Source organism: Agelaius phoeniceus, chromosome 11 (assembly GCF_051311805.1).
Source record: "Agelaius phoeniceus isolate bAgePho1 chromosome 11, bAgePho1.hap1, whole genome shotgun sequence".
NCBI lineage: Eukaryota > Metazoa > Chordata > Aves > Passeriformes > Icteridae > Agelaius > Agelaius phoeniceus.
Window position 1 is genome coordinate 6,432,498 of NC_135275.1, and position 26,407 is coordinate 6,458,904.

Sequence of the window (26,407 nt, forward strand, 5' to 3'; positions counted from 1 at the left end):
CTCCCTGGTTTCAAAAGGGACTTAGCACCTGAAATTAGTTATATTTTGGAAGTTGCTGGATTTTTTTTAATCCTTCCTAATTCAATAAAGCAGTAACAATTGTCTGCTGAGAGCAAGTAGTGGGATCCCAGAAGCAGCTCAAAGACAGATGGCAGCAGCAGCATGCCTGTTTGGGGATAGTTCTCAAAGCACTCTCCAATTTGAAAGCCACAATCATATCAGCTGGAAAATTAATATGGCAGGTCACAACATAAGGTAGAGTGTGTAAAAATAAATTTCAGGGCATTAGCTGGCCTGGGCCAGCATCTCCATACTGACTTGGTACTCCAAGAAAAAATCAGGATTCATGTCCCAATCTGCCAAAGGTCCCTTGAGCAGGTTGCTGAGGAGAAGATGACAGCACCATGCATGGGGTACAAGGGCTCACTTTAACTGGGCTTCACCTTTTGGGATGAATCCCAGAACTGTTGGTCTTGCACTAATATACTGTGCTCCATCAAATACTGAGAGTATTTGCTTTTCTCAAAGCTTGAAAGGTTTTGCAATACATAGAGCATGTAGGCAAAACAGAGGCAGGTGAACCCACGGACAGGCCTCCAATAAGTATGCTCCTTATTTCAGAGGAATCCAGAAAGACAGGTAATTCAACTCTTTCTCAGGGCCCCAGAGTAATTTTAACACAGACCACTAGGTTTTAGCCAAACCTCTCCACTACACCTGGTATTTTATCTAGTGGGCATCATACTGAAAACAGAGGTTCTCAGCGGGAAAGGGCAGCAAGCAGTGCCTTCCAGGAGATCAGGACAGGCATGGGATGTCTTGTGGGGAGGAAGGGCAACATGGTATACCTGAGAGAACAGGAAGGTCTGAACAGAACCAGTGAGCAGCTCAGAGCCACGACAAAGCTGTTTTTGGAGGAACCTCGTATTCAAGGAGTCACAGGGACATGCCCTTTAGAGCTTCTAGGGTATTCTGCAATTAGAGGGGAAAAATCTCCAAAACTAAAACCCCAAGGGGAGCTCCCACTCCTAGGTCCAAGCCCAGCAGTGCCCCACTCCATCCCACCCAGCTGGTTGCTGCACTACACGTGCAGCCCTATATGTTTGCATCCTTAGCAGGTTTTTAATGGGGAACGCTTGCTGATCCTGCGATTCCTGCAGAGCTGAGCTACGAGCAGTGACAAGCTCGTTTGCTCTTTGGGGACAGGGCTTCAAATAGCTGCTGGCTTGTGGCAATTAAAAGGGGCAGAGCAGTGCCTGCGACTCCGGCAGCCGCGCTGTGACTGATGCAAGCGCCGGCTGGAGCGCTCTGATAAGGACGTTGGATGATTCAGAATAATCTGGGCTTTGCTGAACAGATGAGCCCGAGTGTTTGTGCTTCTGCTTCCGTCTAATGGGAATACTGGGCTGTGCTCATCAGAAAGGGGAGAGGGTGGCTGGAGGGAGGAGGGTACCAGAACTTCCTCTCTGTAAGACTGGTGGGCACATCTCTCCTGCCTGCTGCTCAGGTCTCTCTTCCATGGAGGTCTCCAACTTGAGGGTCTGGCCAGTTTGCCCCCTCAGCTTGGACATAGCAATGGGGTGGCAAAGGAGCTGGGGAGGGAACAAAAAGTCAATGTAAAAACTTCTCATCCTGAAGGTTTTTTGCAGTGCTGCTGCACAAACAGCTGGGCTCAATTAAGATACAGGAGATGGGCATCAAAGTGGGCAGGGCAGGGAGCAAGAGAGGAAGGGGAGGGACACACTTGTTCTTCAGCCTTCAAAAACAAATTATAGCTGGTGTAGTACTGTGTTACATACATGCCTTAACTCCTTCTGACAAACCTTTAATCTCACCAGCCTGCTGCATAGTCTACTCCCATTCCATTAAGATCACATTTTGCTCTCTGGATTTCCAGAGCCATTCTAACAATTTGGCTTTGATTTACTCAAAGGAGAAAGCCATGCCACCGGCACAGTCTATTTACAACATAAACTGACTCCAGAATGGAAATATCCCCCCTTCGGCTGTCCTTGATCAAAAGGTTTGTAGCTGAGATAAAACACCATTTAAATCAGAGTTAAAATAGTCAGTTTTCATAGTCTGTCAGCACCATACCCCTCAGATCTGGGCTGTCCAGGAGCACAGCTGCATATCATATCTCTGAAAAAAGCTGGGTATGGCAGGAGGTTGAGGTCTGGGAGCAAGGCTTGAATTAAGATGGTGAGAAATACCTCTGCAGGCATGAACTGCTGTTCCACAAACACCTCACTGCATACACAGGACTGCTTTCAGAAATCTCTGAGGCTTTTCAGCCCACCACACTATGTAAATCCCTTTTTAGCATCTAAATGTGACCATGGCCAAGAGACAGGACCAGGAAGAAGCAGGGTGGTTCATTGTGGTGGGAGCCCACACAGCTCTAAAAATAGCACTGGTGATCAGCTAAATTCAGGTTACAAGAGACACTGACAAGATGCCACCACCTCTGTCTTTAAGGACCAGACAGACCTTGTATGTCACTATAATTCAAGGTGGGAAAAGCCATGTCACAACATCTCCTGTGCTGGGATTCTCCCACTGGGCACCCCTTGCTGCACCAAAGATGCAGACCTGGGACAGCGCCGTAGGGGGGGGTGCAGAGTGGGTGCTAAAGTGCCTGACACCCTCCGTTACAAACACTCTGCTCTCTGCAGCTTGTAGAAAGACCGTAAATAGGAATGAATTCAGCTAGGATTAACTCAATCCCCATCAAAGCACTGAAAGCTCTTGAAGTTTCCTCCTAAGCGCTCCCCGAGGCAGCGCAGCGTTCCGGCAGCAAACACACATCACAGACCGGAGCGCACAGGCGAGGGCTGCACAGCCCTGCACAGCTCCTGCTCTCGGGGCTGCAGCGAGTGCACCAAGAGGAGCTGAGCGACTCAAACACTGAGAGAATCCACACACTCGACCGGTAGGAAAACCTGGAGCAGCACCCGTGCGAGCAAAATATCCCCATCCACCACCACGGGCTGTAAGGGATCTTGTCCCTCTGCCCGGGGATGTTCAGGGGCAGGGAGGGAAAGCAAGAAGCTGCCACAGCAGAGCTCTCAAAGAGACAGGGAGCCGCTGACTCGGTACCCTGCTCCACTATGGAAAGCTTGACAGCCGCTTCCGATTCTCAGCTGGCATTTCTTTTTAATGATGAAGTGATCTGGGAGTTGGAAGCCAGAGGAAAACCATGTCTCATCCAAGCAAGCAGCTTGTTGTAACTTAATGTACCGAGGGAAGGAGGGCGCGGGGCGGCGGCGCTCAGCCCGAGCGGCTCGCCGGGCTCGGCATTTAGCGAGCGGCGGAAAGGAGGCCACTTCCCATCCCTCGGGAGGGCTCCTCTTCACTCGCAGTTGTTTTAATTACCCCTCTGCACCGCAGCATCGCTCCAGCCTGCGGGAAGCCACGCTCTCCCGTGCCCTCCGAACAATTTTAGCATGTCACCACAGCCCCTGCTGTGTCCCCGCGGCTCAGCCGAACCTGCCGTGAGCGGAGAGGACCCACCCTGAGCAGCACCAGCCCCCTCAGTCACCAGCAAGCGTTTAGCAGAGATCTTCTTTGACATTTTCTGCCAGAGAATTTTGCATTATTTGAATCATCCACGCAGAGCACAGCAAAAGGCGGCACATTGGGAGAAACAGCCAGAATTACTCATGAGCTTTTTCTTTTCATGGGCTCTAACTTAAATTGTGATCTGTCAAAGAGATGAGTCGCACGTCATTGTGAATGGCTCCTGCTCGGGCTGAAGCAGGGGCCAAAAAGGCAAATAAGCCAATTTTAAGTAGAAAGGCTCAGCAAGAGCAAGTGTGCTACTCTCCAGCTCCATTTGAGTTGCTTCATTCAGTGTTAATCACCTCATTAAAAAATTAAAGTCCACCAAGGGATAACAGACACATCCTTCACTGCAATGCTGCAGATACATGATGGAACACCTGGTGTAGGGATAAAGGGATTAAGAGGTGAAGGGCAACGGTGAGGAAGGACTAAAACATGGCAAATATGCATACACATACAACCTGTTAGTTCAGGGTGATAAATCTCATGTTCCTATCAATATTTTCTCACCATTAAAAAATCCACAGAATATTCTGTGCAGCCACAAAGAGCAGATTTTTAGTGCCCAGCTCAGAGGGTGTTCTTGAGGAGAGCTGTAGGGCAGAAAGCACTGGTCCCACCTGCCCATGGGGCAGATGCTGACCTCAGACACTGGGATGGAGCAGCCCTGTGGCAGCAGATGAGGCCAAGCATCCCTGCCCAGGCAGCTGCAGCCCAAATTGCTGTATCCTTAGGAGGAGGTAGCAGGCATGCCAAGCCCCAGCTCCTGCAAACAGCATCACCCACTGTCCATGCAGGTCACTGCTGGCTGAAGCTCTGCTAAAAACAAAGAAAAAACTGGAATAAACACACATCTCACTCCTATTGCACAGCAGGATCTAATGGAAAATTTCTCCCAGATCTGCAACGTAATGCCAACGACAGATTTATTTTTACAGCTATATGGTGAAGGAGGATGATCTCAAAAGACAAATCATTCTAAAATGGGCAACTTGACTCAGCAACACAGGGGTCTGGCTGAAAATAGGGTACAACCTACCACATACATACACAAAAAGCTGTCTAACACCACAGCAGAACAAAAACACTGCTTGCCCAAGGGTGTCCAGGGGTTTGATCTGATCACAGGAGGAAAAAACACACCTCTGAACTTGCTGACAGGTGAACACAAGGAAGGACAACTGCTGACAGAACCAGCCCCACCTCCCCAGCTACCCACAGACACCACAAGCATGACACCAGTGTGAAATGCCCCAAGGGATGCTAGACCAGAGAAACATTTATTTTTCAGACTCAACACCTATTCTTTAAAATGAGCAGGAACTATAACCTCTAAACAGAGCCTTGTGTTTATCCATGAGCACAATAATACAGGTGCAGGACATGCAGGAGATGCAGGACCACACATGTGCCAATGGCTGAGGCTGGAGATGCTTCATGGCCAGGAAAACAAACACTTGCTGAGGTCCCAAGGGCAGGAGAAAACCCTGTTGGCTTTGCCTTGTTCAGCTAGAGAAGAGACTGTGTAAATGTATTATCACTGTCACATTTTATCCTCTGCCATTCCTCCCATTGCAAAGAGCTACATCCAACATGGAGTGGATGCACCCAGAGGAAACTCAGAAATTTAGGAAATGTCATGCCAACATGGCTCCATGGCTTTTCAACAAAGATCCAAAGAGGTGAAGAACACTTTGGTTGCTTGAAAAGGCAGGGAGAAACAAGGGAGATCAAATTTCTCACAATACTCATGTTTAATTATCTATCAGAAAGTAGATCCCTGTTTTCATCCAGTCCTTCAGTGCTCAGCCCTGGGTGAAAGCACTGATGCCAACAGGGATTCTACCCACACTTGCACAGCATCAGAGACCTGTGAATGTTTGGATGTTGAATGAATGACAGGCAGGAGAGGAGAGATGGGGATGAGAGGAAGAGATGGGGATTCACTGCCATTAATAACAAACTTTGGTTTAATGTAGAACTGATAACCCCTCTGGCATGCTAAGCACAGCCCTTGCCTTGCAGGGTTTCTGAACCAGTGGTCACTAGTCAAGCCAAAGCCTCCTGCAGGGTAAGTAAGATAGATTGGGCCCCTAACTCACAAATATGCTGGGTTTTACTGAAAACTGGACCAACATGGTGCAATATGTGAAACTGGGACAATGAACCAAATGAGAAATGGGGTCCTTTGAAAGCAGTGTAAGAAGAGCTTCACAATTTCAATATTTGAGGTTTTTCAGTCATTGCAAAATGACTGAGGTGATACTGTGGGCAGGCACCACTCTTGACAGTACAGCCAGGTTGGAAAAGGCTTTGGACCACAGACATTCCTCCAGTGCCAACAAGCCCCACTCCTCCCACCAAAGATGCTCTGCATTGTGTCACCCTTCAGCTTCCCCCAACTTCTTTTTTCCACTTTACCCAAATTTTCTTATACTACTGAGCAGAAAACCATCTGCTGTGAGGTTATGACAGGATAAACACAGCCCCACACAATGTTCACATTATTTCAGTCTCATCTCCTCAGATGATGGTCTATTTTCCATTAATACAATTTAAACATTTACTTAAAAACTTTAAATTATTTTTGTGGCTACCTCCTCTTGCTACAGATAACTCAAGAGGTGCTGAGAATTTTCTTTCCCTGTCAAATAACCCTGACCACTGTTGGGAAACCAACCAGCAAGTTTTTAATTCTCCTTAAGACTTTTTACGTTTAGCTTGCTGAAGGTCCGTGACCAAAGGTTTGTGATGAGCTTACATGGCACAGAGCATGCAGAGAACAGATTTGCTCTCAAATATTTTAAATATTTCATAATTCATTATATTCATAGCATAAAAAGTACAAAGAACCTCTTCAATCTCCCTAAGTGGAGCTAAAAACGTGGGGCAGAACTAAAGTTTAACAATTATAAGTCATAAATACGGGCACAAATACAGCAAATATAATCAAAACAGCTCGGGGACAAAAGCAGGGCCTTCAAAAAGAAAGTAATTTGGTAAAGAACACACATGTATAAACATGTTCCTTTTATTCAGGGAGGTGCATCTGAATATTTATGAAACTGCCTCTAATAAACACTACTTCAAATTGAAAAAGGCACAATAGAAATGTAAAGCAGACAAGAAAGGTTTCCTGTAATCCCAAGTGGTTCAAAGCAGACCTATTAGGCAGCCAGGCATTTTGAGTTTCATTTCAGCTCTAACTAAAGCACACGTTTTAATGCTGTGCTGCTGCTCTTGATTAAAATCAAACTCAAGTTCCTCGTGTTTTTGGTTTAGCGCTTAGGATGGTGAGAAAACAAATTAAAAGAAACCCAACAAATTTTAAGAGAAGACTGAAGAAGAAATTAATTTATCAAATTAGCAATGTGCAGTAGCACTTCAAAACCCCAGAGAAGCAGAAAGGATGCCTGCAGGTTACTCCTTATGATACCAAACAGAGCAAATCCAATCAGATGAACATGCTGCTGGATCAGTCAAGCGAAAGCCACAGGAGCAGCAGAACAAAGTGAAAGATGTATAAAAAGAGGATTTTCTAAACCTATTGTACTGGTTTGAAACTGAGCTATTCCCCCTGGAGGAGATGACAGCATCACTGGTATGGTCCTGCAGAACAAGCTGTCCAAAAACACCCTCAGAGACAACACAGAGGAAAAGTAGAAAAAAAGTTTTAATGAGAAATTAAAAATCATACTAGAATGTGAAAGCTGCAATGTTGCACTTAACACATCTCCATTCAAAAACCTATTTTCTGCACAGGACTGGAAACAAACTGCTAGATTTTAGCACGTTATTTTAAAACTTGTTGTCTTTAATGGTGCCACCATTGCTCCCTGCTTGATAATTCCCTTTCCTTGCTTAAAATAACTGTCTGTGGCAAGAGCACTGACCTTCAGGAATAAGTGAATGAACAAGGAAAGCAGCCCACCAGCACACAACCAAATTGAAAACGATGACAGCAGCTATTTCAGGGCACGGGATGAACAGAGGGAACAATATAATTATCTACATGTAAAATATGAGTGACACCAGCAGCAGACAGGAACTTCTGTTTGCCCAGTCTTGTGAAACAAGAATGAGCTGCTGTTCAAAGGAATAAACAGACAGTGAAATAAAAACCCAAAAAGAGATTTTGTTTTTCTCAGCAAGTGATCAACTCAAGATGCCACAGAAGCTGATTGCTTCGTCAGCACAGAAATTCATTACTTGCTTTTAAGATAAAATGACCACCAAGCCAAACAAAAAGGAATAAAATAACAGCCAAAGAAAAATAGTATTTCAAAGGGAATTATGTGCTTCTGAGGAGAAGGTATTACTGAAGTACAAAGTGAAGGTGTTGCCGTCAACCTTCCTCTGAAAAATCTGCTCTTGGAGTTGAAAGTGGCAAGACAGGGCTTGATGGATTACAGCTCACACACTAAGTCTATTATTTTCTTTAAATATATATTACGAAAAGCTATTTTATGCTATGGATATATATACAAGTAGAGACTAATGAAAACAAAGTGTTTATACAAGATTTATACCCCAGCTCTCAAAAAGGTTTGAGAGATCATTATGCCAAACCAGCCCTGCGGCTCCTCCTTCACCATGCCAGTGGTTTCTGGCAGTTCAACAGATTGCACAGGAGAGGGTGTACCAGGCAAGACACAATTTTGGTTTTCTTGGGTTTGATTTTCTTAGAAAATGTGGTATTTTTGATTATTTAATCCTGCTAGAGAGCCTTGAAAGCAGAAAGAAGTCACAAATTCATATCTACTGCAGCACAAAGTGGCAGTACCAACTACACACACGAAAGTAGATTCATAAAGAAATGCAAATAGAGAACACAACACCTCATGAGCAATGCTGTGCAGCCACCCTGCAGCACCTGCTGGGTTGGAGGGACCAGACTGTGTGGATGTTTTCCCTGTGAGGGAAGGCAGTGGAGCAGCTGGGCCCAGCATGACCACCCTTGGAAGGTTCCGGGACCCAATGGGGTCCAGCCCCGAGATCCCTTCTCTGCTTGCTGCTTTGAGCAGAGGTTGGAACAGGTAACCTCCAGAGATCCTTCCCAACCCAGCTCCCACCACCAAGATAGAGAGCACCCTTCCAGCTGCCTCCACTACCCCCCAGTAACAGCACTAGGATGCTTCAGGCACCTCTCTGTGTGACTCTGGAGTAGCAGCACAAGGAATGATGTTGAGGAAAATGAGTCACACTTCCAACAAGGCAGCAACCACTGCTGCTCCCCCAGCCAGCCCATCACACTGGGCTGCTAACATGAGCTGCAAACACTTCTCTTGGACAACTGTTTTCATCCCCCAGCTCTCACAACGACCTACTTACAAGTCATAAGGTTGCTTGCTGCTGAAATGCATATTAAACTCAGGACAGACCAAAAAAACAACCTCTTTTTCCATTTCAGGTCCAATTTCTTTTTATTTGAGGTTTTAAAATGCTCTGCAGTCAAACACATTTCTGAGGGCACAGAGACCTAGAGATGCCAAGAGCAAAATAGCCTAGAGCAGCTAAGCAAAGTCTCTGTGCACAGACATATTTTAACATTGGCATCTGCAAGAGAGACTCGGGGTAGAGCCCACTGTGGGTAAGCTCTTGGGGCAAAGCAGAAGAGACAAGACCAGAAACTGAGAAACCGTTGCATTTTTATTTTGTTATTTCCTTGTTAACTGATACTGTTCAGAGAAACTGGACAACTTTCAAGGCAATGCTTGGACACCAAATAATGTTCGGCAAATCTAATTAAAGATGAAACTTATAAGCAAAACAGGAAAGCAGCCCATGGAATTTCTTTGCAGAACCCTGAATTTCCACCTCAGGGCTCTTTATTAAGATCTGAGACCTTATTCAGACCTTTGCAGAGGTAAATACCTGTGAAGTAATATCAGGAACCAGCTAATTATGCATCATTATAGCAGGGGTATCTCCTTCATGGGGCAAGACTATTTACAAGCGCATGTAGTGACAGGACAGGGGGGAATGGGTTCAAATTCAAAGACAGTATGTTAGACTAGATAAAAGGAAAAAATTCTTTACTATCAGTGTAGTGATGCACTGGAAAAGGTTGCCCAAGGAAGCTGTGAATGTCACATCCCTAGAAGTGTTCAATGCCAGGCTGGATGGAGTTTGGAGTAACCTGGTCTAGTGGAAGGTATCCCTGCTCATGGGAGGAGGCTGGAACTGCGTGATCTTCAAGGTCCCTTCCAACCCAAACCATTCCATAACTCTATGATTTCTCCATCAGGATAAAGGACTGCAAGGCAGGAGTTCCTCAAACAAGTATGTTTAGACACTGCTGTGTCTAGCATCAGGAGCAAGCATTGCACAAAATGGCTACTGGCAGTAAATCCTGGGCATCCAGGGGGCTTCAGTGCCTAAATCCTGTCTTATCAAGCACTGGAGTGGCACAGTTGCTTTTCAAAGTGCAGCTTTAAGTTTCTGTTTTAAGATCAGAAACCCCTGTGGTTTGGCTCTTAACAGCTGAAAAAACCATCCAGCCACTTCCCACCCTGTGTGGAGATCTGCGACCTGAGAGATTGGCACAGGGAGCCCCTCACCTCAGCCAGCCCCAGCACCCACCTCCGGCACCGCAGCCGGATCCGCCCCCAGAGCCCAGAGCATCCATCTCACACATCCCACGGTGGGAGCGCTCCTCCCCCGGCCCTGCCGCGTGTCGTGCACGACTCCTGGCGCTTCCCTCCCTGCGCCGAGCGTGAGGCTGCTGGAACCCACCAGAACCTGCTGTGAGTCAGGGGCTGAGACACTCCTCACCTCAGCCTGGAGTGCAGCCCCCTGCTCCCCTCCTTGCTGTGGAGTCCTCTGACTCTGGGACAATTCTGACAATGGAGAATTCAGCCTGTTTTGGCGTCTCAACAGAGACTGAGCCCTGGTAATCTACCAACCCCCTTCAACTAATTTATCTGCCCCATTTCATCAAAGCTCACATTATCACAATTATTCCCTTATTACCAGCAGAACCTTTGCTCCTGGTGAATGCTTTGCAGCTGCTAAAAGCAAAGGTGCGACTTCTGTGCTTGGAGAAAGCAAGAACCCACCCGAAGCAGCCAGGAGGCTGCATGAGGAAGAGGAGGCGTTACCTGGGTGAGGTGCGGGTTGGGGTTGAAGCCACACTGGTTGCAGACCTTGCTGTGACACTGAGTGCAGGCATTGAAGTTAGGCTGGCCGGGGGAGGAGGTGAGCTCTGTTGTCTTGCAGATGGGGCAGAGGGTGCTGCTGGGGAGGGGGGCGATCTGCGGGACGGAGTAGGGAGAGGTGGGGGTGCTGCCCCGCTCCGGTGACACCGAGGGAGACCTCCCCGAGCCCTGGCTCCTGGCGTCCACCTGCAGCGTCCTCCGCGGCCCTTCTGCCGCCGCTGTAGGCTGGCCCCGGCCCCGCATCTCCCGGGGGCTCTGGGAGCTGCCTGCAGTCTGTGCGAGGGAGGGCGATGCTGACCGCTGGGCCCCGGCCTGCTCCAGCTGCTCCGGTCTCCTCAGCGTGCTGAAACACCATCAAAACACACAAAATAAGCCCAGGTTTCAAACATTTGTATGTCAGTTAATGTAGAAAACTGCTACAGCACCCTCTCCCCCTCAAAATCCCAGCTCAGCCAAGAAGGGATAGCAAAACCCCACTGCAAACCATGAAATTGCTCAGATCAGCAGACGGATACATGTTACCTTACGAAACGAGGCGCGATTTCAGCTTTCTCTTATATAACCCAGCGGCAGAGATGCAATTGAATTACTCGGTGTATTCTGAGTTGAACTTTAGTCAGAAAGTTGCACATAAAAACGTGCGTGAGAAGTTTGAGAAGCTCAGCCTCCTGCCAGCCAGGGCTCCCAGCGCTTCTCCAGCACAAACCCACTGGAAGAGGCAGCTGTGACTCTGCCTTGCAGCCTGCAGGGACACGACCAACACGCACTAAACTGGCTTCTCACAGCCTACTTTCACGAGTGGCTGTGAAACCAGAAGCCTGCAAAGAGCCTATTTATTAAAGGAAAACCCCTCCAGAAGCCTAATGGAGGCAGGAGAACTACTTTTACTTCCTCACCTGTCAGGCAAAACCATGCAAGTCACAGGTGAAAGCAGCTAAGGGCTTGTTTCCCAGGGGCCACAGCAGTGGAAAATCAAGTGAGAGCACATGGGCTCCCCTTTAGTAACCAGCACTGAAGTGGCAAACACAACAGGGATTTTGTGGGCTAGCTGCCCTCAGCTGAACCCTCTTCTGGGTGATGTGAGTCTTGGCTGGGCAAAAAAAGCCAGCTAAGCCAGCTGGGATGACTTTGGTCACCAGGACAGGGTGATGAAACCTCCCTGTGAAACCAGAGCTACTTACAAGGAGCAGCCCTGAGGTTGGCATGGCACCCACTGCTGGTTCTGCAGCAGTCCCACAGTCCCACAGCCTGTGTAAGATGCTCAGCAGCCCACAGTGCTGAGGGATGCTCCTGGCCATCCCAAGGAGCTCTGGAGCAGCTCCAGGTGCAAGAGCTTTGAGCTGTTGTGCTGCAGTGCACAGCATGACAGCCTGTACCCCCTCCTCCCATGCGGTTTCAGGGCAGGCACCCTGTAATGTGCTGCTGATGGATCACAAGTGCACAAGAATGAATCTATGATGGAAGATACTTATCTAATTACCAAATAATTTAGTCCATGTGCTTATCAGTAACACCCACAAATATTTCTTGAAAAAGCAGAAGCCCTAATGCCCTCACTACCTGTGATCTACAGCTGTTTAAGGAAAAGTATTACTCAGAACCTCAAATTTAATACATTGTTGGTTTACCCAAGCAGGGTCTGACCTTATAAAGGTTTAAAAAGAGAACTTAAATGCATAAAACTAATGAAATTCAAAGTGCATGTTGCCACAGTAATAGGAAGTTGGATGAAAATAAATAGTAAAATAGCACTTTGGGAATACTTTCCGGCTGCAGGTTGAAACCCACTTCTCTGGAGAAAGAATCACAATAATAATAAAGCAAAGCACTAAGGGAGAGAGTGATCTGTTCTAGTCTGAAGAGAAAATTGCTCCTGGCCCTACAGTAGCACCTGCCATGAATGTTGTTGGCATGTGCTGCCCCTCCATTGTTAGTTCTGACACCCTTCAGTTCAGATTTGGGGTTTGACTCTTGATGTCAAGGGCTGCAGAGCTACTGCCTCATAAAACACATAAAACCATCTGTAACTGGTGGAGATTGGAGAGCTCAGCCCCAGACACCAGAGGGAAGTACTGTCAGAAAGCAAAATGCACCTTCTCACTTAAATTTAATATTTCTATAAAACCCTCAGCATTTATGTATTAGACACACCCTATCCTAATGGTGTATTAAACAACTCTGAAATAACATTATATGGTCAAATAAATAATTGTTGTTTGGAAAAGCAGAATGGTTTTCTGCCCAGAGAAGCTGTGGCTACCCCATCCATTGAAGTGTTCAAGGCCAGGTTGGATGAGGCTTGGAGCAACCTGGGATACTGGAATGTGTCCCTGCCCATGGCAGGGGTGGAATGAGATGGTCTGTAAGCTCCCTCCCATCCCAAACCATTCTGTGATTCTATTCCACTGTAAATTTCAAAATTCAGGGGTTTTCCCCATTTGATATGAAAAATACTTGCCACCAAGTAAGAATTCTGACTCCATCAGGGAGCTGTCAGATAACCCACAGACAAGTTCAGATTTCCCACCCAAAACAGCATGGCTCTCTTGGAAATGCAAAAGCCCATGAGGAACAATACAGCAGGTGCTGTTATTTTGCCCTGAGCCCCACTGCTGGCACATCAGACAGAGAGGGTGGTTGGTGCTCACTGTCTGGCAGGTCAGTGCTGCTCCAGAGATGCTTTCCCAGACTGGGCTCGAGCTCCCTCCCAGCTCCCTGCACTTTCTCAAGTGCTAAGTAATGCCGGGCACCACCTCCGTCCCATTCCCAGCAGCAGCTTCACTCCATGCACTTCTACCAACACTGCATTTATTTATTTTATAATTATCCAGGATGCCTCAACCCCTCTGTGACACAGGCTGTGCTGTCTCTCACTTGCACCAGTTGAACATACCCGTGAAATTTTAAGACCAGAAGAAATCATCTGGTCTGTCAAATACAGTAACTCAATGCAGGGCAGATGCCTCAGGAAAGAACATGAGAATAGTCATATGGAATCAAACACAGGCCCACGCTCACTGCATCTTCTGCAAGGATGATCCAATATTTGTATGATTTGCACCCATCTATGATATCTTTTTTTTTCTGTTACAAAAGCCCAAACTGCAGCTCAGCCCTATTTTGGTTTTTTTACAGGCTTTATAACTGATAGTTAAGTAGCACTGGGCTGCTAACCAGTTCCAAAGAATTCCTCCATATTCCACTAGAGTGTCTATTAACAATTAAATTGGAATGCCTTAATAAGGCAGGATTTCCTCTGTTTGATGGGGGATGTATTGATTCTGCACTGCTCTAATTGCTGAATTAGAAATATTGGGTGATATGGAGTCAAAGATCTCTGCAGGGTCCAAACTCAGCTGCACTCTCTGTTACAAATGGAGTAATAATTTTGTACAACTAAAGAATATCAAGTGTTTGACAATTATACTGTTAATACTGAGTGTATTAACAATTATACTGTTAAAGTTTCCATTTATGATGTCCTATGAATGCTTTTTATCACAAGAAGGGCAGGCAGGCAGCCCTACTCACCTGCCCACAGTCACTGGGAGGGTGGGCAGCTACTGTTTTCTTCCTTTCTTCATTGTTTTTAAATTAAAAAATTGAAAACTTCTTTCTTTCTAAAACTCCCTCCATTTTCCAGCACAAAGCTAAGTAACAGAAATTAACTCTCAGCTCCATGAGAGGTGGTAAAGCTGCAAGGTTGCTGCCACAGAGCCCAGAGCTAAAAATCAACCTGAGACATTAATCCATATCCAGCTCTGCCTCTCCATCAGATACTTCTGATTAAAAGGCCCAGAAATTCCCTAGTTCCACTCGGGAACAGACATGGATATGAAACCAGCCTTTCTATTTAGGGCTGACACAACATCCTGGGAGGAGATGGATAAGTACTGAGGGGGAAGAGCTGCCCAAGATGATCAGAAGCATGAACAGCACAAGGAAAACCAAGGGTCAAAGGCATTCACCACAAAATCAAGCTCAGCACTGTGAGATGTCACAAGCACCTCAGATTTTTTATGCCTCATTTTTCCCCTAATGTAAAAATAACGTTTTTGCATTAAAATTACAAAAAATTGGGAAAGCTTTAGAAACAAAGTCCTACTTACAGCCAAAACAAATGTTAGACTGCTTGCTGGTTAATATTTAATTTCAGAAAAACATGATTTGTCCTAAACCAGACTTTTGATGCCACAGCAGCACCAGGGAAAAGATGTCAGCAGCATCAGTGGAGATAAAAGCAATGCAATGACATAGCACTGGTTTACAATTCTCTGCCAGCAAATTGGTACAGCTTTCTTATTTGGGAATTCCCAGGTAAAGTCAGGGTCTGTAGGAGGGAATTGCTCTAATTTAACTCAAGTAGGTTCATCAGTGCCACTAAATTTTACAGGCAAGACCCAGGCTTGGAGCCAGCATCCCAAGAGATGTCAACAGGCCCTTTTTCACCAGAGGTGCTAACTTGGGAGCAATAACCATCACAAGGTAAATGCCAACACTGTTAATGCCTCTGCTATAAAATCAAGCAATAACAATATTACACAAAATCTACATGCACAGCTGGTAAATCAAGTCTTGTTGACTTGTGTGGGAAAGTTCAAGAGACAGCATTGGTTTTCTACTGATTTATTGGTTTTTGTCTAATTTCACATCCCTGCCTTGAGCACACTGGCCACATCCACCTGCTCAGCTGCCACAAAACTCTGGCAGTGATTGCATCCACAGGAGCTTGGCATTTGTGGTCTGAGTAAATCCTTCAGGAGCTGCAGCGCTTCTGTGCAAATGAGAAACACGGATTGCGTCCCTTCCTGTGCCTGGTGCTAAGGGAAATGGGTCCTTACTTGCTGGGCAACTGATCTAATTACTGCATTGTAGTAGATAAAAACCATGAAAATAAGTGGCAGTGTCATCATTATTTTACAAATTGCATGCCCTGCTCAGGCTTTTCAAAGAGGAGCTGATTTTGTCCATGGAAGGGAGCTCCCAGCTTCAAAACCAGATCAAAAATCAGCAAAATGAGGACAAGCAAGTCTTTTCTGTTAGTGGGGAAAAAAAAAGAGGGAAAACTGGGTAGAAAAAGAGGGAAAATGATTGTTTACCTGCAGTAAAACCAAGGGGATGAGCAGCAAACAGCTCAAGATAAAGCATGAAGAGAGACATGCGAAGAGGCTCACACCCAAAAGAGGGAGGCTGGGCTGACCAACAAGAATTAGAGCTGCTCAGCTTTGAGCAGAGATTTGACCTAGTTGGTTCAACTGAAACCTGATGTGAACATCCACATGACTGATTTTAAGAATCACTGAGTATAACCTATTTAGAAAAAAACCAGGTAGCTAAACAAGCAGGCAGTTGTACTCTAGGTCAAAATGGCACTGGGTTTGACTTGGAAAGACATAATTCTGAATGGTTATGGGTTGGCAAAGGAACAGCACAGGATAATAGCAAATGTTAGCTGGTATACACTGCCTGTCAGCAAGTCTGACTAGAAAATAGGACAACCCTTTTAATAAATAAACAGAAAAAGAAGTGTCTGATGTGGAGGGCCTTTGGTTTCAGCTCTGTGCACTGAAAATCTCACACTAGTGATGCTCAGATATACCCCAAGCTTGGGTGTTCTATTGGGGGCAGCTTGTAGCTCTAAAAAGTCCTACATCCAACACAGGGAATCCTGTATCAGGCTCTGCTTTGACAAAGAAAAAGCCCCCAGCAGTTACAGAATTAAGCACTTAAATCCAAGTGCCCCTAAATTAATTACACTGATGTCCATGCAGAAAGAGAATCACTCTGGAAATGGATGGTTTAAAAACAGCAAATGTCACACAGCTGAAATCAAAACAGAAAATAGGAAATGGTGACTAGAAACTGTCAGGGAGTATTTTATTAGATGGCAACACAAGCACTCTTGTGAAAGGCCACAGTGTTTAATGACTTGCTTTTGTGAGCAGTGGAAAAACCCTGTTCTCCTGCAGCTTTGTGCTCCAGGGTTGCCTTATCCCCATCAAATAAGATGCAGCTTCTGTCAGGCATTTTCCTGGTGACTGAGGCATCCCTAAAGCTCATCTCCTGATGCTGACAGTGTACTCGAGCTCCTACTTCCACCCCATCTGCTAATAATGCAGGTCCTTAATCTCTACCCTCATACCTGTTCTCATAAATACAGAGAAATGGGATAGTCTTGAGTCCTCTGCCTCACTGTTACACCCTGCTGGGGCTGGGCTTCAAGGAGGGGCTGCCAGGCAGGTGGTGGCACAAGCCACTGGCAACCAACACACCAAACTAACAGCCCTGCCCAGGGGTGGTGCTGCCGTGGGTGAGCAGTGCTGCATGCACCGTGTCCCTGCCAGCTCCCTCCTCTGGCCTTGGCTCTGCAGGAGATAACACACCTAGAGCTGCTGCTGGTTTTCCCCTTTGTTCGAAATGCCATGTATGGAAAGGTAACAGGAACCAGGAGATTTCCAGTTTACACAGCCACCACAAACCAGTTATTCTCTGTCTTAGCACCATGTCTAGTTCAACCCAGAATCTGCAACAGGAGAACACATCAATGTCACTCTCACTGCTGCTCTGTCAGGCACGGCTGTTGAGAGGCATCTGCCATCTTATTAGCTGAATCCCACATAGCAGAAGAGGGGTTTATGACTGATTTAAGCTCTAAATAAGCATTTACTTGCTTATTTTCATTCCTGCACAACTGCCTTTTTGTAAAGGTTTGTGAATCATTATCATTTGCAGTTAGACTAAATGATCATTGAAGGCCCTTCCAACTCAACATACTTTATTTTCAATCCTATTTTATTGTATTCTGTTGTTTACAATTCTAATTTTGCTATGTGGCAAGCAAATACTTAATTTGCACCTTACTTAGCCCTGGTTGAGCCAAGACTAATTTCCTTTAGAGCACTTTGCAATATAAAACCAGAGCAGTGGCTGTTCCTGCTCACCAGACCAACATCCCCAGACCTCTCCAAAGACCCCCAAAGTCAGATGTCTGTTAGACACCCTATAGAGACCATAATGAACATCTGCAATTAAATGCAAGGCAACTGATCCCTATAGAGTCCAGAGGAGCCTCTATAAACCCCAAGACCTGAACTGGAGCCAGGGCAGAGTTTTGCATCTCTCACATGAGCTCTCACAAGCCAGAAGGTGACTGAGTGACCTGCAGACCACCCCATGCTGCTCTGGGGAGCTGCTCTTTCAGCTGCTGCTGCCTGAAACGTGTGGCCACCACTGTCAGGATCTTGGCAAAACCCTTCAGAGCCAAAGGCAAATGGGCCCCACAGAAGAGCTGGCAGGTAATGATCTCAGTCCCATATGTATCAAAGAGACCACTTCTCAGATAGCTTTACAGGAGCAGGCACTATAAAGGTCCAAAGGTTGGAACAGGGTCTCCTTTTTAAATGATATAATTGTTACTGAGAACATTAATGATCTTGAACTTCAAAGCATTAAAATACCCCAGGGGTAAGTGCAGTGTCCAATATTCATTCTACTTCAGCAACAGGGAAAATCTGTTTCCTCTGTGATAGCTGAAAACTACATTTAAATCTTCCAACGACAGAGTAGAAGCCACCTCTTGATCAAAATGCCATCAGCTGCAGGGTGTGAGAGGAGCTGTACAGCTCAGTGAGGAGAACCAGGAAAGTGTAGGTGCAAAGCCAGGGCTTCACCGTGCCTGGGATGAACACAGAGATCCTAGAAAGGCTGTGGGGTATCTAATCCCTCTCTGCCTTCTCTGGGCACTTAGGAGGTATCTGGAAGATCAAAGACAAGGAGGAACATCACCTCATCCAGTGAATGGGTGCAGTTGGAAGGTCAGCTTTGGACCTTCAGTGCAGGTGAAGCCTTGGAGTCTCTGGGGAGACCTGGAGGGACAGGAGGCATCAGTCACCCCAGCTGCTGGACCTGAGGACACTGTTGAAGGGGAGGATGCTCAGCAGGTCTGGGGTCATTAAGTGCCCCTCATTTAGCATTAATTCAGGTGATGCTGAGGGTGGCCATGCTGCAGCCTGCACACGAAAGTGAGCTGCTGCCTGCAGAGCTCCTCTCCTCTTTACTGCAGGATTTGGAAGGTCTGCAATGAATGATGAAGAGCTGTGCCACAGAGTTATGGCCCTGCGACCAATACCAAGGAGCATGTAGGGAAACAGCAGCTAAAACAGGGATAAAAGTCCCCAGGAGCCACGGAGAGGTGTGGGCTGGAGCCATCTCTTCAGTCTGATTTCCACTCAGCTACTCGATGTGTTGCCTCCATATCCTTCCCTGTACAACTGATTGCTATGAGCAAGGCATTTATGTGTGTTAAAATTACATAAAAGAGCCATGACAATCTTGAAAGTACTGTGGGCAGCAGAAAGGACGAGGATGCTGGGGAGAGCACCCCAGGCAAGGAGCAGCCACTCCCCTCAGCCTTCATCCACCCCCATCCTACATCTGAGCTCTGGCAATGAAAGGGTAGAAGAGCTGATTGCTGCAGTCACGCTTAACTGAAGGCCTTTGTCCCAGGAAAGCCAACACCATGAATTACTGCTCTGTATTTACAAAATGCCAGCAAAGCTGAAAGATAAACCATGGCATGAAGCTAAGGAATTTTTATGGCACATGGCTGGTGAAAGCTTATCTTGTAAATCTATGATTATAACCCACGCCCGCCCTCCTTGAGAGCCTCTCTGATTTTAATTAGCAGCGACACAATTTTTTGTTTAGTTCGTTAGCTATTCCCTAAAGCTATGCAGAATGAAGCTACCTGCTCTGGACTTAATCCTGTGACAGGAATGTGCCTGCTCTGAGGAGCCAAACCTGACACACAAACTTTCAGTAACAGTGACTGTAACAGACTTGGCTTCAATCTATTTGCAAGACTGGGAAAAGACACAGAAATTCACATGATTACTATAATTTTCAGATACAACTGGGAAATAAAGAAGAGAAAAAGTGAGAAGGTTTGTTAGAAAGAAATTAAAAGCAGCAGGTGGAAGGGTAACAAAGGGAAGTTTCCATGGCACCTGTTAGCAGAACATGCACTGTCAAGAAAAGGTTTAAGACAAGGCCATAACACAGCAATATCATTAAACAACCAAGCTACAGGAGTAAAAGGCAATACTTAGAATGAAAAATCATCTCAAGTGGGAGAATTGTTAGGATAAAAATGTAGAAAGAAAGGGGAGAAAGAAAGAAGGAAGTAATAGAAGATGAAGAAATAAGGGGAATCCTTCTTATGGGTTAATAACTTATCAGGATTTAGGACACCAAGGATAGAGGCAGATGGTCAGGTTTTCACAAGCAGAGGTGCAGGATTTTGCCATGGGATAAATGGGATATTCATAAATGGCTTGGGAAGGAGGGGGGATAAAGAAAGGACAAGTTTGCTGAGCCATGGAAATTTATTCAGCATATACAAAGCTAAAGCTGAATGCAAAGGCTGTAGAAGGCTCTCCTGAACTGGATGTCTCGAAACACCATGGCAGGTGAAACCCAAGGTCAAGAAATGCAGAGTGAGGCACAGAGAACAACCATAGCCACATGTAGTGATGGGTTCTAAATCAGAGTCTGATGCTCTGCAAAGAGTTCTGCAAGCCATGTTGGACCATTCTCAGAAAACATCAATTTAATGCTCATCAACAAATATAGAACAATCCACCCCAAAAAATACACAATTAAGTTATTTTGGGAAAAACGCATTTTGGAAAGCAATTCAAAGAGAAGAGCAAAGGCAGCCTGTTCCCTTGACTTGCTTCTGGCTTTTTCCCCACAAAGAGTGGCACCAAGGTCTGGTTTTGCAATTCTCCCTTTTGCATTCAGGCTTGACTCTGTCCAGGAGCTGGATGGATTCCTGCAGGTGCTGGCTGGCTGCACCAGCAGGAATCCAACACGAGCACCGTTTGTCACAGGTGGGCAAAAAGGGTCAATGCAGGCGTCTGGCTCCAACAGCTCAACATCTCCAGTCATGTCCACACCACACAAGGCTCCCCAGACTTCTACCTTCCACAAGAAGTTGGTATTCAACCATTAAGAAACTGGGAAGACTGCAGGGCCCTTCTTTTGGATGAGTTCCACCCATGCTCCAAAATTAAAATCTGATGCAAAAAATGTATCATTATCCATCTCCATGACAGCTTGAGTCAACCAAACTCAGCCCAGAACGGAGAACAACATTCATTCCAGGCATAAAAAAAAGGAAGATCCATCAGAAAGAGAAGTGCTTTTAAAAAAGAGGCAGTAATGACAGACCAGAAAGAAACTGGTTTGTATTTTTAGAAAAAGGAAAGAAAAACACAGTTAAAAAGCAATTTCCAGGAGAGGAAATCAGAGTGCCATACTGCAGAGAGACAGGCAGCTCCTGGTGACTGTGCAGCAACCAAAAAATCCTGACTTTGCACCCTCATTTATCTGAGCCTGAGCAAATGAAACAAAGCACCTAATTTTTTGTGTGTGTCTGTGAAAAACCATAGCATTTTTATCCATCCTGCAGTTCATGTCTTTGCACCTCTACACATTTTGGCTATCTCATAATAGTCCCTTTACCTCTTCCTCAGGCCATTTAGGTCCTTGTTGTTGCCTCAGGTTACCAGGAGAGCAGATAGCTGAGGTGTGGAAGAGCAATCAAGAAATCACTTGGGCAGGGACTGAGGAAACAGCCATCAACTGATCCCCCACAAAGAGCTCCAAATACAGCACATGGGGAGGGGTACCTGGAAACGGATGAGCCCACATTTCCCTGTGAGGAGGAGAAATCTGTGTCCAACATGGCCAGGTGCCTTCAAACAAAATCTTCACATCAGGTTATGTTTCTCAGAAACACTTCTCAGCTGCAGATGTTTCTTCGTACCTGACATTCCCCACACCAGCTCACAGGGTCCAGAAATGTATTTTATTCAAGACTCTGCTTGCAAGAGCCTGGTGGGACACTGCCCGGGGGCTGGCACTGGATGGGCTCAGTATCAGTGTTTTTGTGTCTTAGATTTGCACTTTCTGGTTTTCAGAGATATGAACTGGAATAGCAAACCAAATTCAGAATTATGTTTTTATGTGTAAAACTCATTATTCACAACAGGAAAGGTAAAGGAAACCCAAGGAACAATACATTACCAATACTGTCAGAGACACCATCAACTTCAATATCTCAAGCTGTTTTGTTTAAATGTACTTTTGAAACAGAAGACTCAGAAATTCCCCTGCCAAATTCTTTATAGGATCAAAGGAAAACATTTCTCCAGCTTCTGCAACTCTTTGAGGCTCCTTGTCCCTGCCTGCATTTCCCTGCTGCACGTACCTCAGCCCAGAACATTTGTCCCCAAAGAGATGGAGGCAACTGCATATTTGATGTATCTGTCCTTGCAGAACCCTCGGAAGGCTTAGCTTGGCAGAAATGGCAGCAGGTAAAATTTAAGGCTGAGAAGTTCAGTTGGGAAGTGAAGCAAATTTTAGACATTTTAGTTGAGAAGGAGAAGACACTTTATTCCTACCAGAGCAGCTGGTTGGTTTTTGTTTGCATATTTCAAAGAAAAAGAAAGGTGCGATAATTTGTCAATTCAGAGTGTTTGGGTCTATATTTTCACTTAATAATAAATCAAAATTAAATAGGTAATCATGGACATGGGTTGGATGAAACTGAGTTGTCCGGCCAAGAGGAATCCTATCCTAATCCATTAACCAGTGCTTAACATCCATTAACAATGCAGGAGGAGGAGAGCCTGGAAGATGAGAAAGGCAGATAAAATAAAGCAGAAAAGGAATGCCTAAGAGGACACTTCAGAGCTTCCTCCCAGAGGGATGTTTCTGGATGCCTTATTTTTGCCAGGTTGAGGTAATCAGTGGCATATAATGTAGTGATAGGGATCATCTTCTCCACTCCAACAGGAACTGATGTTCTGTTATAACTGCAGTGTGTAACCAGTCAAAACCTCATCCAATATAGTGGTAAATGGGCTCTGAAAATCACCACCATCACAAAAGGTTCCATATAATACACTATATAAACAAAAACAACCTCTTTTCCTGTTGTGCTCGCCAGCTACAGGATTCCCAAGCAAAACATCCACAACTTAGATACAGGTGGGAAAAGGAGAAGGCTTGGATATTTTTGCTCCTTGGGACTACAGATCTGCCCTGAATACAAAGGATGGTCTGTTTTACAGGGATGAGAGCAACACCCACCATCACCTCCTCACGTCCGCCGGCGTCAGGAGTATTCACGGAAAGCGGCCGCTGCTGCCCGGCCCCAGCACAATGTGCTCCAGCACTATCTGCTCCAGACATCTCACCAGCTCATATTAGAGCTGCTGCAGCCCAGGGATGTGCTTGAGACTGACAGCAGCTCCCTCACCCTCCCAAGAGCCATTCCCAGCAGAGGAGAGTGGAGAAGGTTTGAAAGGGCAGCATCCCGAAGGGCCGCTACCAATTCTTGCCCAGGGTGTTGAGAAATCCTGTGATGAGCAGGGAAGAAGAAACCCAAATTATGGTGGCTTATCGTGGGTGGGCAGGAGACAACAAAGCTGATGCATCTGAGTGAAAATATGTGAAAAATCTGCACACTTGGAGGACAGCATGGAGTTCTTTTTGTCCTACTGCTAGTCCTACAAGGACTACATTAATGGGTCTCAAACCTGGAACCCCATGAGTCTCAGACTGGAAATCAAAAATGCAACAGAAGTTCATAAAATCACAGAATGATTTGGGTTGGAAGGGATCTTAATGATCATTTCATTCCAACCCCCCTGCCGTGGGCAGGGACACCTGCCACTAGACCAGGTTGCTCCAAGCCCCATCCAGCCTGGCCCTGAACACTTCCAGGGATGGGGCAGCCACTTCTCTGGCAAGTTACCACAGATGAACTACTGAAGTAGCCTAGAGCAAAATTAAAATGGAAAAAAATACATTTACTCCTTCCTGTCGACTCGGAGGTTGTTGCTGAGCACGATGAGAACAGTTCAGGCTGTGACCACCTCGGGTGTTTAAGCCAAGCAGACCAAACCCAGCCCAGCAAGGCCACAGGCACTGCTGGAACTGCAGCTGCAGCACAGCCCTACCTGCAAAGGCTGCAAACCAGCAGAGTTTACTCTGCCAGTTAACTGGGAGGTTAGTGTTTAAAAAAAAAAAAAAAAAAAGGAGAGAAAAAACCCAACCAAACAACAATTTGTCTCCCTAAGAAGATTAATAGGTGCATTTAAAGAAATCAGGCTGTAGGCTTAATGAGAGAGAGGCAGCAAAATCCTAAATGTGAGACCTCCTACAGTTTTTCAGTCCAGCTGTACAATCAAATAATAGTTTATGTAACTAGGATTGAAACAAAATAAATTAAAAGTAATTTCATGTTTCATCAAAAGAAAAAGTACAATTCGGAGTCAACATGGAAAAAGATCTAGTTCAGCCCCACATTTTCCCCAGCCTTTCATAAGCTTTGTACTATCAGCTGATTTGGGTTTTTTTCACACGACAAAGGCAAATTACCAAGTCCCTTAAGAACTTATTATACATTTCCAATTTTCAACCATTCCTATTTTATAACGCATAAATTCACATATCTATAAGTGAAATGTTTTCTTTAGAAGATGAAAGAAAAAAAAAACATGCTGTTTTTCCTAGGCTGCAATCTGTTTTTTGGTTAAATAATAATAAAAAAAAAGGGTGGTTAGCAGCTACAACATGTCAATCTTTGCAAGTAATTCCCACGCACAACTTCATCCTTTTGCAGACATGAAATATGGCAAAATCTCTTCGTACTCTTCATGTCTAGACTGATGAAGGAAGGGCACAAGCTACCAACAGACTCTTTCTTCTACTGGAAAGCCCATGGCAGACCCATTTGGGTCTCAGGTGGGTTTTTAAGAACACCAAACCCCTCAGGATTCATTCAATAGCTTAAGACACATCTCACATTGACTTCATACCCCCATACAACTTCTGAGGATGAAGCAACCTGAGAAGCACTCTGAGATCACGCCAGAAGAGGTTGCATACTCCAAGCATCTCCTAACAGAGCTAAAAGTCCATAAATAAAGGCAGATTTCAAAATAATATTTAGGATGCTACAACCCTCAGGACTGGTCCTGCAAAGGGATGTCCACCGTAACCAGGCTCTGAGCCTCTCAGCAGCTGGAAGAGCCCATGAGCCCCCAAGGCCAGGAAAGACTCAAGACAGGCTAGAAAGCAATGTTGCACTGGTATGCAAGGAAACAAAGAGAAAAAAAGGTTCAGGGGCTGCTCTCAGCTATTGACATCTGGCCTCTGCAAGTGTCCCTGCTATGTAAGGCTGGATGGAGGAGGTCCTGCCACTCTTGGACATCCCAGCTGAAATGTGGGATTTGGCCACATCTAAACCAAATGACATTTTGATTCATGTGATTTTTCTTCTACGTCTGTCAGAGGAGCTGTCAAATCCTCATCTGAAAGCTGTTCAGCGTGGGAAACTGCTTTGTCATGTCTGAGAGCCTGTGGTCCCTGTCAGGTCCTGGAACCGAGTGAAGAGCAGTTAGTCACACATGCCCAAAAACCCTCAAAATTCTGCAACATTTCCCAAGCACCATGGATGGGTTTTCTATGCAGCATTTGCTTGCTCTAAGTTCAGTTATAGCTATCAAAACCCTCCAAGAGGACAGGAAATGCTCTTCTCATGAGGACCTACACATGACAAGAGAAGAGGTCCGGGTGGCTCTAAGGTCCCCCCTTTTCTTCTCCAGACCAAACACCCCCAGCTCTCTCAGTCTGCCTCCATAAGAGAAGAGTGTCTCATTTAGGATCTCAGTCATTACCTCATATAGAGGGGTGTGATGGGAGGGTCTAATGGTGTCTACCAGCAAGAAATGGCTGAGGTTTCCCCCAGCCCTGTGCTTCACCTTTCCCCAGCAGTACCTTCCACATCCCACTGCAGTCACTTGGTTCTTGGACAGCTGTGCCCAGCCCAGGGAGCACTAACAGTCTCCACATGGAGATGTTCATCTTCTTGCTCTAGGGAGAAGGTGTAAAGGCACTTCCTTCCTGTGCTAAGGACAGGGGCAGGAGAGAGGTCTGGGAACAGACTGGGCAGGAGAGGGGTTTGTGTTGTAGCTCCTCTCAGAAGATGCCTAACGCACTCTACTGCATTAACTATATGAACATTTTCCTTCTATTGACAATGACCTAGAAACACAACTAAATCATTTTCAAAAAAAGAGAATGCACCAAACTATTTAATCACATCTTCAGGGGGGAATGAAGCCAGTAAGAACAGCTAATCTGCTGCTTATCACTGAAACTATAGTTTTGGACTGAGGGCAACTTTGTATATTCAGAGGCGACAGTTTTACTTAAACCTTCTGTGATCATATATCCCATTATTCCATCTGGCAAACTGCTTCTACACTTATTTATGCCCACTCTTAACATCCATTTCATTACCATTTGGCTAGCATAGGCCTCTGAACTGCAGAGGTGTGTCTTTGCTAGCCATCGTAACCATCTTTGCCCCCAGTGCCAGCAGCCAGGTTGGAGGGCGCATTCCCTTCCCATCTCCAGCCAAACCATGGCACTTACACAAATAATAAGAGAAAACAAAATAAAAATTGTATTCACAGGTGCTTTCCTTGACTTGTCTCTGGGGAGCTCAACATGGGCAGGGAGCTGCTGTCTCCTGCCCTTCCAGCCCACTGTCTCCAGTCTCTTAATGGGGCTGGGGTCTCTCTTCAATATCAAACACACACTAGGAAAAC

The 26,407-nt window shown here is 45.7% G+C and overlaps 1 protein-coding gene across 2 annotated transcripts in view; it reads right to left on the minus strand.

The window, feature by feature from the left end:
* BSN (bassoon presynaptic cytomatrix protein) overlaps window positions 1-26,407 on the minus strand; it is an 88,469-nt gene that overhangs the window by 55,610 nt on the left and 6,452 nt on the right. For both annotated transcript variants that reach the window (XM_054640055.2, XM_077184494.1), the window contains exon 2: window positions 10,665-11,064. In XM_054640055.2, the coding sequence (XP_054496030.2) occupies window positions 10,665-11,064 (400 nt within the window). The remainder of the gene's footprint in view (window positions 1-10,664; window positions 11,065-26,407) is intronic.